At 47.0% G+C, this 18,555-nt stretch overlaps 1 protein-coding gene across 1 annotated transcript in view; it reads left to right on the forward strand.

Moving 5' to 3' along the window:
• LOC129706919 (uncharacterized protein C16orf52 homolog B) overlaps positions 1-17,493 on the forward strand; it is a 92,455-nt gene extending 74,962 nt beyond the window's left edge. The window contains exon 3 of the mRNA XM_055651564.1: positions 12,485-17,493. Within this exon, the coding sequence (XP_055507539.1) occupies positions 12,485-12,669 (185 nt within the window). The 3' untranslated portion in view covers positions 12,670-17,493. The remainder of the gene's footprint in view (positions 1-12,484) is intronic.
• The last annotated feature ends 1,062 nt before the right edge of the window (positions 17,494-18,555 follow it).

The following is an 18,555-nucleotide window of genomic DNA, read 5'->3' on the forward strand; positions in this document are numbered from 1 at the left end:
AGTCATATCCAGGCTGTGTTGAACACCCATAGAACATGGAACATAAACAGCACAGGAACAGGCCTCAGGCCTCCAGTGTCTGTGCCGAACATGATGCCAAGATAAACTCATCTCATCTGTCTGCGCATGATAATTAATTAGGCAGACCAAAAGCACCCTAATCTGAGATAAAAACAAAGTTCAGGAAACACTCAGCAAGTCAGGCAGCATCCATAGAGTTAAGATTTCAGGTTGATGACCTTTCATAAGAATTGGTAATAGTTAGAAATCAGGCCTGTTTTAAGTTGCAGCCTTGGGGTGAACAAAGGGGATGTGTCTACCAAGGTGGAGGCTGAGAGACGGAATGACGCAAGTGGTGGTGGTGCTGACTGAGAACGTGGTGCAGGCTTATTAATTGCTGTTGTTATGTCTGCAGGAGGTTCAGGCTAAGGGCGGTAACATGTCCCGACAGAAGATGAGATGCTGTTTGTCAAGTTTACATTGGAGCAGTGTAAGAAGCCAAAGACACTGACTTGAGAATGAGGTTTAAATTGGGAATTTAAAACTAGAAGCCCCTCTGGACCAAATGGCGGGAGCCTGTATAGTAGTCACCCACTCTGTTTGGTGTCTGTGATGTAGAGAAGGCCTTTGGAATCGAGGCCTTGGTTACTCACCTCAAACTCTGACAGCACCTTCATTACCCTATATCTCTCCCACTGAGCCCACGGATGGGAAGTTGCGGGAACTCCGCTGCCTACAAGTTAAGGGCCTGTCCCACTTACGTGTCCTTGGCACGCAAATTACGCAACCTCGTGGTTGCATTGAGTCTCATGGGCATCGTATGGCCGCACGGGGCCGGTCCCACTTAGAAGCGCGGAGGGGTATGTAGTTGTGCGGGACATCGCGCGGGGCTCCGAAATTTTTGTAGTGAACAAAATCTTTGCACGCCAACGGCCTGTCGCGGAACTGACGGCTAAAGTGGGACAGGCCCAAGACCCTGGTGCGACGCAACATCTCACCTTCAACAGCAGCAGAAGCAGGCAAACGATCGCCGAACTCCGGATCCACCCCCACTTCTAGAGCGGGGCCAAGAAAAGTGAAGATAGACACAAAATGCAGGAGTAACTCTGTGGGACCGGCAGCATCTCTGGAGAGAAGCAATGGGTGACGTTTCGGGTCAAAACCCTTCTTTTCAGACTGAAGAAGAGTCTCGACACGAAACGTCACCCATTGCTTCTCTCCAGAGATACTACCGGTCCCGCTGAGTTACTCCAGCTTTGTGTCCATCTTCAAATGACTTCACGCGCTCCAGACGGCTGTGCGTACACATGTAATCGCGCCCGACCTTCGTGGAACCATCGCGGCTCAACGCGACCACGAGGTCACGTAATTTGCGTGCCAAGGACATGTAAGTGGGACAGGCCCTTACTGTTGAAGTTAATGCCATTCCGTCATCATCGAGTCACAAATCCTAGAACTCCCTCACCAACAATATGAAGATTACCTTTGCCAGAAGAATAATTTGAGAAGGCAACTCATCACTACCTTCTCCAAGGCAATTGGAGATGTTGTGCTTGCCAGCATCACACACATCTCCTGCAAGGAAAGAATTGTGTCGATGGGGTCCAAGGGCAAAGAATCCGTTCCCAGCGATGAAGAGGCGTTGATATCCCGTGAGTAAGCAGCTGATTTCACCCAACTTGCTCAGTAAATTGATTTATTCCCCAGTTTCCAATTTTTAGTGAATTTTAATTTGACATATCCCCACTTTCTCTCCAGGCCAGAATTTAACTGCTGATGCCCAGTCTCGAGAGTAAATAAAATCAATTTCTGCCCTTCAGTTGCTGAGGATACAATGGAGATATTTATGGATCGCATTTGACTTTGGAATTTTAATTGCAGTTAAAACAAACAAGGGGTTGTGTGCAGAACAACAAGAGAAGTGAAGTGTGTTCTGCTTTCTGCAGCATGTACACAGAGCGAGAAGGAAAGGTGGAGGTTTAGATTAATTTACAGATACAGCATGGAAACAGGCCCTTCGGCCCACCGAGTCCACACTGACCGTCGATCACCCGTTCACACTAGTTTTATGTTATCCCACTTTCTCATCCACTCCCTGCACATTAGAAGCAATATTACAGAGGCCGATTAACTTACAAACCCGCATGTCTCTTGCACGTGGGAGGAAACCGGAGCACCCAGAGGAAACCCACCAGGAGAATGTGCAAACTCCGCACAGACAGCACCCTTACTCGGAATCAAGCCCAGGTCTCCGGTGCTGTGAGGCAGCAGCTCTACCAGCTGTGTCACTGTGCCACCCCATACTGTACAGTGGAATGGGGGGCCTGGAGCACCCCACAGGATAACTGTGTGGCAGTCTCGAGCTGCCTCATTCAAGGAATGGGTCTGCGTAGTTACCTTACTGCTGACCATGCCTTTGTTATCCTCAGACCTGACTATTCCAGTGCATGTTGGTGATGTACCTGTTTCCACGTCATACATTTACCACCTTTCCTCTCGAGAGTTTTGCTAGCTAACCTGTCAGTGACACTCTGGGTTTGGCTTACTGTTCGAGTTTACTTTCATATTCAAGCCCTTGTCATTGAATCTCAAGTTCCTCAAGAGGTCACATGATATGACAGATGGGATCTGGCTGGGAGCCCTGGTAGATGAAAAGAAGCTTTGTGTCAACGTGGCAAGACCAAGACCTTAGTGCCATGAGAGGTGACGCTCAGGGTCAGAGTGCCTTACGCCAGGTGCTCAGTAACCCACGGCATCTACTGCTGCAATGTTGGTCCAGTCTTAGAACGAACGGACAGAGCCAGACTGCCACCACACCCCCTGTCAATGACTTCAACCCATTCAAATTCTATCAAAACAATTTTGTAGAACCCGTTTCTCCACCCAATAATTCTTATGTTTTAATAGTACCATACACCCTAAGTACCATACACCCACACACTCGAAGGTATCACTATAAATACATGGAGAAACAACAGGCTGCTGTAATCTGGAAACAAACAGTGTGCTGGAGGATCTTGAGCAAAACACAAAGTGCAGGAGGAACTCAGCGGGTCAGGCAGCATTTGGGGAGGGTATGAACAGGCGATGTGTTGGGTTGGGACCCTTTTCCATTTTACTGGGTCTGCTGTAGAACAGCATCTGTAGCAGAGGAAAGGAATGGTCACATTTCAGTGCAAACCCCTGCGTCAGTCTTGATGCATGGTTTCAACCCTGAATGCTGACCATTTCCCCTCCTCCCCCGGATGCTGCTGGACCCACTGAATTCCTCCAGCAGATTGTTTGTTGCACAATTAAAGTACATTTCTCCTTTATTCTCTCCCCTTCAATGGCTGCACCTCTAGCAGGACATGCTTTCCCAACCCAAGCTCTGCTTGCTTGCCCCATCCATAGGTCTGCCTCTCCCTGTACTGTCCAACTGCCTGATGTCACAGGTAGACTGCCCAGATGAGCTGGCCTTTCTTGCAGATGAATATAAATGAAGCAAACTCATCCTTTATCTGCACTAACTGGGCACTGGGCATCGACTCACTTTGGTTGAATGCTTTGGTTGAACTTTTGGTTTAAAGACCCGGTGTTCTTTTTTTGGGGGGGAGGCACAGTGGCAGGAGTGCTGCCTTACAGTGCCAGGTACAAGGCACCTTACACCTGGGTTTGATCCTGACTCCGGGTGCTAACTGTGCAGAGTTTGTACGTTCTCCCTGTGACCGTGTTAGTATGGACTCAGTGGGCCGAAGAGCCTGTTCCTACGCTGTATCTCTAAAGTAAAGTGAACTAAAAGCCAAGTAAATTTCAAAAATAAACTTAACTCAGAAAAAATACATATAAGTATAAAAGAGAAAACACTATGCAATGCTCTTTACATTCATTGTTGTTCAGAGACACACAAGTGTGAAAATGCATACGTGCGGATTCAGAGACAGTTTCTTTCCAGCTGTTATCAGGCATCTGAGCTATCCTACCAAATTCTAGAGAGTGGTCCTGAGCTACATCAGTGAAGACCCTCAGATTATCTTTAACCGGACTTTACTGACCTTATCTTGCGCTAAATGTTATTCCCTTTATCCTGTATCTGTACGCTGTGGACAGTTCGATTGTAATCATGTATAATCTTTCCGCTAACTAGTTAACATGCAACAAAAAGCTTTTCACTGTATCCCGGTACATGTTACAAATAAGCTAAACTAAACAATCTGTACATTCAGTGTCATGGTTCTATACGTTCGTGGTGTTAGCACATTTTTGTGCCAAAGCACCATTGCCACTCATGTGGCTCCTCTGGGGTGACAGAACCTTCCATCAGTTGAGAGGCTTCCACGTTAGACCCAGCCCGTCAATGTCGAGTACCCGAAAGCCCCTGGACTGCAGTCCTTCCCCACGGAACCTTGGCTGCTCTGCGCTTCAGTCCTCCCGCAGCCTGGAATGTGCCAGTTGGCCACATTCCCTTACGGCCGTCTCGTTGTGCTGGGAGACCAACAGGTTTCGGGCAGACCAAAGAGCGTCTTTCACCGAGCCCATGATCTTCCACCAGCACTTGATGTCTGTCTCTGTATGTTCCTCACACAGGCTGTCAGCTGCTGCTTCTCTTATCTCTAGTTAACCACTTCTGTCACAAGCCCAACATTGCGGTGAACAGCAGTGAAAATCAGAGATTGGAGACACATGAACTGCAGGTGCTGTAATCTTGAGAAAACATAAAGTGATGGAGGAACTCAACAGGTCAGGCAGCATCTGTGGAAGGAATGGGTAGGCAATGTTTTGGGTCCTGACCTGAAATGTCATCTGTCCTCTGACCCACTGAGTTCCTCCAGCACTTGGTATTTTGTAAATAAGAGATTGTTGACTTAGCTTATATGACAGAAAACAGTTAAAAATTATTGGCCATAATGCTCTAAAACAGGAAATGCCTCAAGTGTTCAGCAGATCAGCCAGTATTTCATACAACACGGAGACAAACCCTTCGGCCCAACATTCATGCCATCCAAGTTGCCCCATTTAAACTGACCTCATTTGCGTTTGTTTGGCCCATATCCATCTAAACCCGTGGAAAGAGAAACTGAATGAATGTTTCATCTGCTGGTGGGTTATTTACCTGGATGGTAAACTCACTTTTCCTAGCCCTGCATATGCGGGCCAATTTGTTCACTATTTGTGGTACTCGTTAATAAATTTCACTTTTCCATCGTCTGTAGCACCTTGGTTTTGGAAAGTAATTTTTCATTTGCATTTGAAGATTTTCATTGTAAAATCCCCAACAGAATTGACATGCCTTTTTCTTGGTTTGTTAACAATGACTCCTTCAGCCGAACTTGGCTGCAGTTTCCATTCCACTCCCTGGTAGAAACTTTGATCTGAATAGAGGTGCTTTGTCTCGATGCATTCTCCAGCCTACGCTTCCTGTGTGTGGGGGGGGGGGGGGGGGGGGGGGGGGAACAGCTAACAGGATCAGGCAAATACGCACTCTGGACAAGAACAAAGATAGTTTTTTTATTCAGAAGCAAAATATAGCAGATGCTGGAAATTGGAAGCAGAAAAATGCAGAATGCTCAGCATGTCGGGCAGTGTCTGAGGTGGAAGAAACTGGAGTTAACAATTTGATTGACTGACCAGCATTGGAAATAAAAGAGCTATTGTCAACGTTCACTGGCCTTGAGCTAAATCCCCTCTGAGCTCCAGCACTCTGCTCACTTCTATCCAATGCCAAGACTGCTGTGAAACCGTGACAAGGCAATGCTGATGTGGTTTGGCAAAGTGACTTTTACCTTAGAGATCGAGTGCCAGCTCTCTGACACCTCCTTATACTATGGACCACGGTCTTGCCGTTGTACGTTGGGCTGTTCTCCTTTAGAATCACCCAATTTATTCCCTCCAGAGATTTTCAATCTACAGATTCCGTCATTGTGGTCTCCCCAGCCATGCAGTGATTAGGTTTATTATATTCACGTGTACCGAGGTACAGTGAAAAGCTATGTTTTGCATGCTAACCAAACAGATCAGATAATACTGTGCGTAAACACAATCAAATCAAACCAGTACAATAGGTAGAGCAAAGGGGAAGATACAGAAGGCAAAATATATTCTCAGCATTGCAACACACTAGTTCCATAGACAAAGTCCAATGTCCACAATGGTGTAGAGGTGAGTCGGACTATATCTGAATGGAATGACCGTTCAGAAACCTGATAACAGAGGGGAAGAAGCTGTTCCTGAGTCTGCTTCCACTTTTCTATGGTCAATCTTTAACCCTGAAATGTAAAATTCTGTACTAGGCGACTCACTCCTTCAAGAAACTATGATGTACTTCTTCCCACATAGTGTGCTGCGTTTGGTCTTGATGCTGTGATAATCTCAATATTGCAGGTCTAACACAGATTGGGGATTCCTTTGCTGAACTGCTCTGTTCATTTCAGAGATGCAGCCCTGAGTTACCTCACTTTACTTCCTGATCTCCTTCCTCCCTGACTTCCCTGTCTTTTGACCTCCTCCTTCACCCAAGCCTGCCGGAAGTTTGAGGAACAGTGCCCCATCTCCTGACCAAGCACGTGGCAACCCTCTGAACTCAAAATATATTCGACAAAAGGGAGGTGCAAGGTTTACAAAGAAAACATGCAAAGTACTGGAATAACTCAGCAGATCAGGCAGCATCTGTGGAGAACATGGATGGGTGACATTTTGGGTCGGGACCCTTCTTTAGACTCATTGGAGTAGAGGGGAGAAAGCTGGAAAAGAGAGTTGGGGTGCGAGAAACTCTGGCCAGTGATAAGTGGCTACAGGTGGGGGGTGGATTGGCAGATGGGTGGACAAAGGTTATAGATGAAAAGGAGAGATGATGAGTGAAATGTGAAGCAAGAGGAAGGGATGTAGGTGGAAGGGGACACGGGGAGAGGGAAAGGTGGGCAAGGCAGTGGGACAACCAGATGGGGCACAGGGATTTCAGATAACCATCTCATCCAGTGTGTATCTGAACTCTGACCAGTTCTAATGTAAGATCACTAAACTGCAAATTTCCTTCTATTTTTCTCCCTCTGTATTTGCTACTAGATTAGATTAGATTCCTTTATTTGTCATTCAGACCTTTCGGTCTGAACAAAATTTTGTTGCCTGCAGTCATACATATAATAATAAACAACAAAACACACAATAAACACAAATTAACATCCACCACAGTGAGTTCACCAGGCACCTCCTCACTGTAATGGAGGCTAAAGTCTTAAAGTCACCGTCTCTTCCCCTCCTTATTCTCCCTCTGCGCTGAGGCAGTCTAGGCCTCCGATGTTGTGACCCCACCGGGCGAAGCGCGGCTCAACCGAGCTCCACGAACGGGCCGGTTCAAGCTCCGCGGCCCGGGGTGGTCGAAGCTTCCGCCCTCCAGTCCAGCGGACGCAGCTGTTGCCGCGGGAGCTCCGGGAAAACAGGTCACCAACCTGTGACCTGTGAGGTCCCGACAATGTCGTCCACTGGGCCCGCGGCCGAGCCCGGGATTCAGGTCACCACCGCTGGAACGCTGCCTCAGCCACCGAAACACTGCCTCAGCCTCGAGTCGTGCCGCCGGAACGCCGCCACAGCTCCGAATTCGGCCAGCCTCGAAGTCCTGGCTGGCTCTGCTTCTGGAGTCTCGAGGTCGGTCGCAGTTGGAGGCCGCCACCGCCATTAGGCCTATGCGCAGAGAAGGTGGGATATGACAGAAAGAGACGCATTCCCCCGAAGGAAGAACTAGAACCCAACGTATTTCCGGCATTCTCGTTTATTTCAAATTTCCAGCAAGTATTTTGTATCTCAGTTCCAGCACTTTGTTTCTCTCCTCTACTCTCATTCATGTCAAGCTAACGTCACCTCAGACTGATCATCTGCAGTGAACAAGCGTCCACTGTGCTCTCTCTCAGTTGGAAGCATTGCCACTTGTGTCACTCAGTCACAAACATCCCTTTTTCTCGCTCTCCGCCCCTCTCTCTTTGCAAATTAAAACGGGGTTGATTTCTGACCTTTCCTCATTCTGAAATGTTAACTATTTCTTAACGATTGCAATCTGACCCAAGTATTTCCAACATATTAAAGACAGACACAAAATGCTGGAGTAACTCAGCGGGGCAGGAAGCATTTCTGGAGAGAAGGAATGGGTGACATTTCGGGTCGAGACTTCCAACATATTCTGTTTTTTTAGTTCGGATTTTCAACCTTGCAGTTTCTTTTAATTTATTATTCTAATGACGTGTGCTGTGAATTTTGAAGTTTCCTGGTTGCTTGTTTTTTTTATCAAGGTTCCAGTCTCCCATTTAACATCAGAGGTTTGATAGCTTTCAAAGTCATTGAGTTCCTGTGGCCACTGTCCATATTCCAGTTAATGCGTTTTCTCCAAGATTGTGGAATCTTAAATTCCTTATTTGCAGTACCAGAACTTGGAATTCCTTTTGATGTCAAGACTTTGCAGAGCCAGCAAGCTTCCTGCAGAATACTGAGTGCACACTGTAAGTAGGGCAGCAGAGTGTGTATGATGTGCGGTAGCAAGAGCGATGATCTCCTGTGGCTCAGGGACGCCACAAACAACTTGTTCAGCAGATCGTTCAAAGGGCACTGTGAGAGGTTCACTGATGGGTTCTGAAAGCCACTGAATCGTCTGTCGTTGGTTGTGTGTCCCCCTTGGTGCATCTCCTTCAATTCATTGATTCAATGATGCTTTATTGTCACAGGTGCAAAGTGCATGGTCAAACTGTTTTCTTACAAATAGTCCAGTAGAGTATTGCCGTATCTACGCAGATTCCCCCGATGAGCAATGTGTAAGAAAGAACTGCAGATGCTGGTTTAAATCAAAGCTAGGCACAAAATCTCCAGTCTGAAGAAGGGTCTCCACCTGAAACGTCACCCGTTCCTTCTCTCCAGAGATGCTGCCTCACCCGCTGAGTTACTCCAGCATGTTGTGTCTACCCCCGATGAACAAAGTGTACAGAAACAGTCCACTGAGCCCGCATTCAAGAGGCGCCATATTCAAAGTCCAGTCCATGCTCTGGTTCTCATGAGCAGCGCCCGATCCAGACAAACCCCAGGCTGCTGCGAGGCCTCCACCTTCCTCGGATGTGGGGATCGCCCTCTCCTTGTGCCCTGGGGGCACCTTCCGCTGTCGACCTTGAATGTGTGGTAGGTCCCTCTCCTTGCTCCTTGCTCCTCGCTCGTCTAGTCTGTAGTCGTAGCAGGCTCCATCGTCTGGTCTTCAAGGAAGGGCAGGCCCCGCTCGGTGGCTTCCCCCCCCTATGCTGGTGGAGGCAGGTACAATTGTGGCGTTTGAGAGGCTTTTAGATAGGCACATGGATATGCAGGGAATGGAGGGGCCTGGATCACGTGCTGGCAGAGCAGACTTGATCTTGGTATCACGTTCAGCACGGACATCGTGGGCCGATCGGCCTGATCCTGTGCGTATACTGTTCTATGTTCTAATGTGTCAGGTAACTGATCTTCTACCAGAACTGGAAACGGTTGGGGAAGATTGTCCTTTGTCACTTAATCTGTCTGCCTTACCACCCAGTGATACATCTGGGTTTAGTTCTTCTTTCCTTCCCCTCTGCCTTTGTACCAAAAGCAGTTCTGAGCTAAAATATTACTTCCGTTTCATTTCCCACTGGTCCTGCCTGCACACACTGGTGTTTCCAGCCTTGTGTTCCACACTTGGGGTTCCAGCATCTGCTATATTTTGTTCAGCTGTATCAGCTCAGATGCATCTTGGTTCATTAGTTTAGTTTATTGTCACGTGTACCGAGGTGCAGTGAAAGGCTTTTGTTGTGGAAAGACAATACATGATTAGCAGTGGTGCAGTGGCCTTGTATACAGACAGCAACATCTGCAGCTCATGGGCGTTCACTTTATACACAAGCAAAGCCAGTTTCTAATGCATCCTGCAGCACTTCAAATTGGGATATAGCAAAATTTGCTGCGTAGATTTTCTATAAAGTCTGCAGCCTCTCTAATTCGAGCTCCAAAACAGGATAATTTGCACAGTAGCCGTGTTAGAGTTTCCTTGGCAACAGAAGGGGACTGTTTCAAATTTCCTCGTTGGCTTGTCAGAATAAAATGTCATGCCTGTGCATCTCACCATAATGCATCAAACTTAATTATGAAGGAGATGAAATATTTTCCATTCAGATCTCGTTGGCTCAGTTCCTAACCACAAAAGCTGAGAAACCTTTGGCCACTTTGTTGCAGGCACCACAGTTAACCTGTGTTACGCTTTCACAGTCCAGGGCCGTACAGTGGCGCGGCTGGTAGAGGTACTGTCTCACAGCATCAGAGACCCGGGTTCAATCCTGACCTCGGGTGTTGTCTGTGTGAAGTTTGCACGTTTCCTCCAGGTATTCCAGTTTCCTGATACAGCCCAAAGACGTGCGGGTTTGTTGGTTAATTGGCCCATAGTGTGTAGCGAGTGGGTGAGAAAGAGCTGCGGGATATCGAGGAGACCCTAGTGAGAGCCTCTTCTATAATGGAAGAGGGGAACCCCCGTTTCCAAAGAAATGAGGACACCTCCGATGTCCGGGTATGGAACACCTCATCCTGGGCGCAGTTGCAGCGTAGATGTAGGAATTGGAAGTAGGGTATAGAGTCTTTACAGGAAGCATGGTGGGGAGAAGTGTAGTCAAGATAGCTATAGGAGTCAGTAGGTTTGAAGTAGATGTCTGTCAATAGTCTGTTTCCTGTGATGGAGATGGTGAGATCTAGAAACCACAGGGAGATGTCGGAGATGGTCCAAGTGAATTTGAGTGCAGGATGGAAATTAGTGGTGAAGTTGATGAAGTCAGTGAGTTCTGTATGGGTGCAGGAGGTAGCACCAATGCAATCGTCAATGTAGTGGAGGTAGAGTTCAGGGATAGGGCCAGTGTACGCCTGGAACAGGGATTGTTCGACGTACCTGACAAAGAGGCAGGCATAGCGAGGGCCCATGCGAGTGCCCATAGCTATGCCTTGGATTTGGAGGAAGTGGGAGAATTAGTGTCAACTGATGATCAATGGACTTGCTGGGCTAAATGAACTGTTTCCATGTTGCATCTTTCAATTAGTGCAACTTGTTTGTGAACATGTTAGAAATACTCAACCAGTCAGGCAGCATCTGGAAAAGAGAAACAATTAATGTTTCAGTAGAGAGAAAAGATCAGGGGATAGATGGAAAGAAGGGCAAGAAATAAAGAGGATAGACAGGGTTAGAGTAAAGAAAGACTTGTTTTATACAATTGTGATGAAAGGTTTCCAACCTGAAACGTTAACTGAAACACAGATGCTGCCTGACCTGCTGAGTGTTTCCAGTATTTTCTGTTTTATTTCAGATTTCCACGACTTGCAGTAATTGTGTTTGTATTTCCATTTACTTGTGCAAAGGCAATGTTTGGTTAAAGTAGGCAAATCCACTATTTAAAAACCCACTTCTTATTTTACATACTTCAATCTAACCTGGTTAAATGTAACTTCCCGCAGAGTTCTGGGGATTGAGGCAAGGCTTTGTACAGACCACGCCCGTTCTTGTCTTCTGCACAAGTTTGTGTGCACAACCCTGCTCACTTACCTAACACTGTGAGGTAATTTACGGATATGGATGATGTGCAGGCAGATGTCTTGGCTTCAGAGAAGATAGACACAAAATGCTGGAGTAATTCAGCAGGTCAGGCAGCAACTCTGGAGAAAAGAAATGTGTGATGTTTTGGGTCGAGACCCTTCTTCTTGGGTATCATGTCTTGGCATCATGTTTGGCAAGGACATTGTGTGCCGAAGGGGCTGTTCTTGTGCTGCACTGGTCTGTGTTCTATCACTAAGGCCAAGAATACTATTCACAAAGTGCTGGAAAATAGGATTAGTTTGGATGGGTAAAAAAATAGGAGGAACTTGGGGAGGCAGCATTTATGGAGGGAATTCAGGTCGGGACTGAGCCTGGGACATTTCCCCGGTCGGCTACATTCCATTGGCCGGGGTTGCTGGGCGGGATTGGGGAATGGCTGGGTGCTGCAGTCCCTGAACACGTCTCCTGGGAATTTGAATCGTTCCAAACAGGGAGAGGCGTGCACGGGGTGGGGTGTCAGTGGGCTTGTGTGTTCAGGCACCACTGTGCTACCCTCTCACTCGTTCAAACAATTTTTGCCCCAGAGAAAAATACAAAGTGCTGGAGGAACTCAGCTGGTCAGGCAGCATCTGTGAAGGGAATGGACAGGCAACGTTTCAGGTCTTCAGGATGATCGTCCAATTTCTCCACAATCAGTCTGAAGAAGGATCTCAACACAAAGTATCACCTGTCTGTTCCCCCCACAGATGGTGCCTAACCCGCTGAGTTTCTCCAGCACTTGGTGTCTATCTCTTTAGTATTGATGGGTACAGGATGGTTGGCATGTACATGGTAGGCCGAAGGGCCGGTTTCTGTGCTGCATGACTAAAAAAGTTACACACAACTAAAATGGAATTTCAATGGAAAGTGTGACAATGCCCCTAACATTTTCTCTCTTCTCTCCTCCCCCGACAGTGATCCTGTTTTGCATGGCGGCCCTCATCTTTCCGATTGGATTCTACATCAATGAGGTTGGTGGCCAGCCTTACAAGTTGCCCAACAACACCCAGGTTGGGTCCTCGTACGTGCTGTTTGTGCTGTCCATCTTCTTCACCATTGTGGGACTCCTGTTCGCAGGGAAGGTCTGTCTCCCCGGGTGAGGGCCTGGCAACATCCGCCTGGTTTTTCATCCTTTGGGAAGACCTGGTTACCGCTTCCCGAGTTGCGTCTCTGCAGCCGGAGAACCGTTGGAGCGACCTCTGCCATCGAGGATGGATTAGTTCTTGTCACTACGCACTTTGGAGACGGAGAAGACGAGTTTCCTTCACCCCGTGAGACTCCAGAACCGATGAGCAAACTGCTTTGTCGATCAGGGCGGGGCTCTGAGGGGAAGGCGGCCGAAGAGTTACCAAGACCCAGCCTCCTTTCCCACCGTTAACACTAAACCTATCACTGTTTCATCTTAACTGCGGACGTTGGAATCCACTCTTGCTCTTTACAAAGAGCCTGGGTTTGCGCTGGTAAAGAGGAGGCAAATCTTGTGGGGCAGGCCTCACTGGAAGGACTTGGCATGCTGCAGCATCTCAAAGATGAGAAACCATTCAAAGACCGAGGGAGGGGAGGGGAGGGGGACACTCACACTACTTAAACTAAAGTGATACCAAAATGGATTTGACCCAGGGTTTGAGTCTCTGTAGTGGCCGTCTGACCAGGGCAAGGCGGGTGAAGCGTACAGATCAAAAGTTGCATTCTAGTCTGTATAAAGCAATTACAGAAAATTATTCCTGCTGGATATTAAAGCCAAATATATCATTATTTTTTAAATAATATCTAAGAGACGCTCCCTTTTCCCGTTTTCTGTTGGCCGATGCAGTCCAATACGGATGCAGCTTGGGAAAGTTGGTCACAATACTGGAAGACACTACTATGCGAACGTAGAAACGATTCGAGTCGCTGTTACCTTGAGGTTGGAAGCCCTCAGTTACCTCATTCTTTGTGCTTTGTCTCGTTTTTATTTTGTAGCATCTGACCCTGACTCCGGTCCCCTGCTTTCACACAAATACCACCACAGGTCAAAACTTCGCTGGGTGCAATTGTCTTTAAAAGTTGACTAAGCTGAACTAATAGAAAAGAAAGTTATCTTTATTAAATTATTTCTATATGAGGAGAAAATAAGATTGTGACGTCCTTTTCAACACTCCACCGCTTGATTTTTATTTTATTTTTTTTGCAATATCGTAGCTTATGTACTGGCTGTGATTGTCTAAAGTTGCTCAGTCATTCTGATGTAGCTTTACCTCCTCTGTGTGCGTGTGTGTGTGTGTGTGTGTGTGTGTGTGAGAGAAAAAGAGAAAGAGAGAGAGAGAGAGAGAGGGAGAAACCCTTGATCTATCCCAGTTTCTCTGGGATGTCCATTGCTTAACATTACAAGATGGCACCATGTCTAATGGAACTGGTGGTCTGCTTCCACAGGTCAGGGTAGGGGCAGCAATGAGAACTTTGCTTTTAACTCCCGGCACCACTGTGGAGCTTACTGCGACATTGGGAGCGCTGTGGGGGTGAGCTGCCTGATATAGACAGGCAGAGGGATGCAGCAGATGTGGAGTTGAACTTGTTAACCATAGTGTTACTGCGCATCGCTCATCGGACCCCGGCCTTTACACCTGAACAATGTGCTGGGGATACGAATTGCTCTGCAGGTGCTTCCAGGGTGCTTCTCTCTCCTCTCAAAGTGTCCTGCCTGTCTTGGCCATGGTAGACGGGTGCTCCCAGGCACCTCTGTTCCAGCTCTCCCCACTGACAGGGCACAAAGTTTGGGGGGGGGGGGTGGTGAGCAACCCACTGCCTGTGGTGTGTGTTCACACCGACAGAAGGAGAGAGGGAATGGGGCAGGATGTAAGAATCATGGCTACAAGGAGTTACATCGGCAGCAGCTTCAGTCATCTGCATGGGAACGGGATGTAGGATGTAGGAAAAACTTGTGCATTAAGAAACGATTGTGTTCCAAAGCAATCTTATACCTCAGCTATTTCCTTGCAAGTTCTTTGGGCAGCACGCTGGACGCTGGGCCCTCTGAACCAAGCAGCAGGAAGCAGGTGGCTGGGAATATGAACAGAGAGAACACTAGGCGATTGGAATTACAGCTGGACTTTAGATTGATTCCATCCATATCATGTACCCCATTGTTCTAAACCAAAAGCTAGAGATTCCTGTAAAAAAATGTAGGGAGGTAGTTCATTGAGTTGTAACAAAAGTTTGTTTGGTTGAGTTTGTGATGTCATCAACTTGATGTAGAACTTCAGGTTTCCATGAATACACCACACTATTATTTTAGTGCGCATGGTTTCCACCACATGGGCTCTCCAAGCCCACTGAACGCTGCATCGTTCCTCATGCTCAAATACATTCAATCTGTCCAACCCTCCATCCATCCATCTCTCCCTCCCCCTGTCCCTCACTCTGTCCTCCATATCTCCCTTCTCTTCCCTATCTCCCCCCCCCCCCCTATTACTCTCTCGCTTTGCACGTTCTTTAGCATTTCCCTTCACTTGCCCTCTATCTTTCCTGAGCAAAACAACGTGCTGGAGAATTGTGAGGGAATGGCCAGGGGATGTTTCAGGTCGGGGCCCTTGGTCAGACTGATAGTACAGGGGAGGGGTGGGGGTGGGAGCCGGCAAGTGATAGGTGGAGGAGGTTGGGAGCTGTTGGCCAGCAGATTCCAAGTCCAACCATTGGTGCTGGCTCTTGCCCCACCCCTCTCCCCACCTCTCTGACAGCTCTCTCCCCTCTCCCCGTAAGGCTGAAGAAGGGGCTTGACCTGAAATGCTGTTTGTTAATTTCCTTGGCAGATAGCTTAGTTTAGAGACACAGCATAGAAATAGGCCATTCGGACCACCGAGTCCACGCCGACCATCAATCACCCATTCACACTCGTTCTCTGTTACCCCACTTTCACATCCACTCCCCACTCACAGAGGCAAATCAGAGGATGTGGGAGGAAACTGGAGCACTCGGAGAAAACCCATGCGGTCACAGAGAGAACGTGCAAACTCCACACAGACAGACAGCATCTGAGGTTACGATCAAACCCAGGTCTCTGGCACTGCGAGGCTGCAGCTCTACCCGCTGTGCTGCCCGTTTCTGACCCGCTAAGTTCCTCCAGCGGTTGGAGTCTTGTTCAAGATTCCAGCTTCTGCAGTTCCTTGTCTCTCTTCCCTCCCCGCTGGTGTTCATGTTGTACCTTTTCAACCGGATTCCACAGGTGAATGCTGTGTGCCTGGCCAGGTGGAAGATCATAGCATAGCTTGGCATTGTTCCTTCTCACACCTTGCTCTCCAATCCAGGTTGCACACTTAACATAACACAAGTACATGAAATAACACACAAGGAACAGTTCAGAATAAAAGTATTTATGGTCGACACCACATATGTGATTGACCAGTGATTTTTAAGTGACAAATCTGTACATAAAAGGTTATATCAAGGTAATGCAAGCAATCCTTAGGATAAATTATCATAAAATGTCTTACGGTCTGGTTACTGATTCATAGAGCAACAATTTTTATATAACTTATTATCTGTCATATATTTTATGGCAAACCCATAACGCAGTCCTTCAGTAATACAATATCGTAGGAAGGCTATAAATCCTGTTACATGCCTTTGGAGTGTGTGTTTACGGAGTCACAAGTCTCGTTTATGTTACAGAAATTTCTACAATAACACTGTGCTTTGAGAGGCAGTACAAGACTGTCTGTTTCCCACAACCGAGTGATCTTTAAAATGGCCATCAACGAGAATGCCAAATGACTGATATTCTGGATGACAGTGAGCGCAAGGTGGCTTCTGAGGCGACCCCTCAGTCCTGTAGTATTATGTATCCTGAAACCCACTACACTGGAGCAGAATCAATGCACCACCTCCTCTTTCCCGTGCCCCATCTGGGCTCATACCCACATCTCCCCTTCCACTTGCATTGTCCTCCAGCTACACAATCTTCAACTCTTCAATCCTTTTGTCTCACACCTTCTGACCTCTTACCACTGACCTTTGTCCAACCATCTGCCTATCAACTCCTCAACCTACAACCCCCCCCCCCCCTCACCTGTATCAACCTATTATCGGCTAATCTCTGTCCTGCCCCTCCTCTCTTCCAGTTCACTCCCCCAGTCCGAAGAAGAGTCCCGACCCAAAACATCATCTATCCATGTTCTCCAGAAATGCTGCCTGACCCGCTTTTATCTTTTCTTGTAAACCATACCTACAGATCCTTGTGTCCACATTTTCAGACTGTTACACTCACTGACGGCTACGCAAAGGAAGTAAGTCATTGGATGCAACATGATCCAATGAAGGTCCTTGTTATGGTCAGCACAGAAATGAAAAAGTACCTATTCTTTGGACTGAATTTTGTTTTATAAAATTCATTGAGATCAGGCTGTGGTGCAGTTATCCGTTTTAACGGTGCTGGATAAAGCAAGGGGGAGAAACCCTGATTATAATAACTTTTGTAAAGTGAATGTGATGGGAGACAGTTTCAGGCTGACAAGGAAACACTGAAATCATGGCATTCTGTTCTCTGATGTCTCAATTGATGATTGAGTTGTATTATTTCTTGATTTGTGTACAGTTGTTTACATGCATTTCGTCCCTGGCTTCCGGCTCACATCAAACCCTGTCTGAAGGACGTGACCTTGAAGAATGACACAAAGATCTCTGTGCTTGCAACTAGTCTGATGGTTAGTCCAAGAATTCCCAGTAGTTTCTTACTATATAGAGTCACAAGGGATTTGGGGGGTTTGTGCAAGGCCTGCACAGTATCCTGTAATAATGTCAATGTTTTATAATTGGTTTTGGCAGTTTTTAAATCCAATAATTTCAGAGGAAGCATTGTTAATATGTCTGTATAAAGAGAACATAATTTTCCTTCACTTGTATTTTTGTTATTGAGCAAGTTTATCAAAATAAAATGATTGCCTACTAAAGGAAGTGGTGCTGGTCTGATTGCTGTGTCAAAATAATAATTGCTACTCTGCTTAGAACTTTTCAACACTTCAAATCCTTATTTAAAATCTCCATCCCCTTTTGGAATATGTCAGTGAGAGTCCACTGTAAGATTTCACGTGTGGTATGAAAACTAACTAGGTCATACTTTTTAAAGAATGTTGGCGGGGGCTCAAGAGAGAACTAATCATCTCTCCTAATGTATGGTGGAAATATTCCCTGGCTGTGGAGAGAGCAGCCACGGCCATTGTTAACCACCTTTCCTTCATACTTTTAACAAAATTAAGTTGACTACAGGCTCAAAGGACTTGGAATACACTATATTAATATCAATCGTACTTTATTGTCATGTAGTTAAATGAAGTGCAATTCCTAGTTTTGCATACAATCCACTAAAACCAGTATACACAAGCACGATCATACATAAGTACAAGAGTTTGATTGTAGTGTAAAAATAGATTTCCATCGCCCTCTTGCACTTCTCAGGTACTAAGTTCTTCAAAATATTGAGTCCTATCTTGGCCATAAAGGCTTGTTGTCCTAGTGTCAGTGTTTCATGGGTTGGCGATGCTGTCAGTGTCCTCCACCGCCGCTCTGTGCCACTGCAGGCCGCATCCGATCCCTGCATTCGTCCGACTTCTGTGGGGCCTCCAACGGCGACCGACCCACGCGATCCCCCAGCTGCTGCAGGGTCTTCAACAGCCCACTGACACCTCGTCCACTCTCCTCCTGCAGCCCCTCAACGGCACCAATCCTCCCCTCCATCCACTGCACGCACCTTCTTTGCTGCTGAGTCAGTAGCTTGTGTCTCAAACGTCAATCCAAGCTGGAAAGGGTGCAGAGAAAATTTATAAGGATGTTGCCAGTGCAAGGGCTTGAGCTATAGGTAGAGGTTAAGTAGGCAAGTACTTTATTCCTTGGAGCATAGAAGGATGAGGGGTGATCTTTTGGAGGTGTACAAATTCATGAGAAGAATAGATCGAGTAAACCCATAGTGTCTTTCCCAGAGTAGAGGAATCGTGAACCAGTGGACACGGGTCTAA

The sequence above is a fragment of the Leucoraja erinacea genome, chromosome 20, assembly GCF_028641065.1.
Source record: "Leucoraja erinacea ecotype New England chromosome 20, Leri_hhj_1, whole genome shotgun sequence".
Lineage (NCBI taxonomy): Eukaryota > Metazoa > Chordata > Chondrichthyes > Rajiformes > Rajidae > Leucoraja > Leucoraja erinaceus.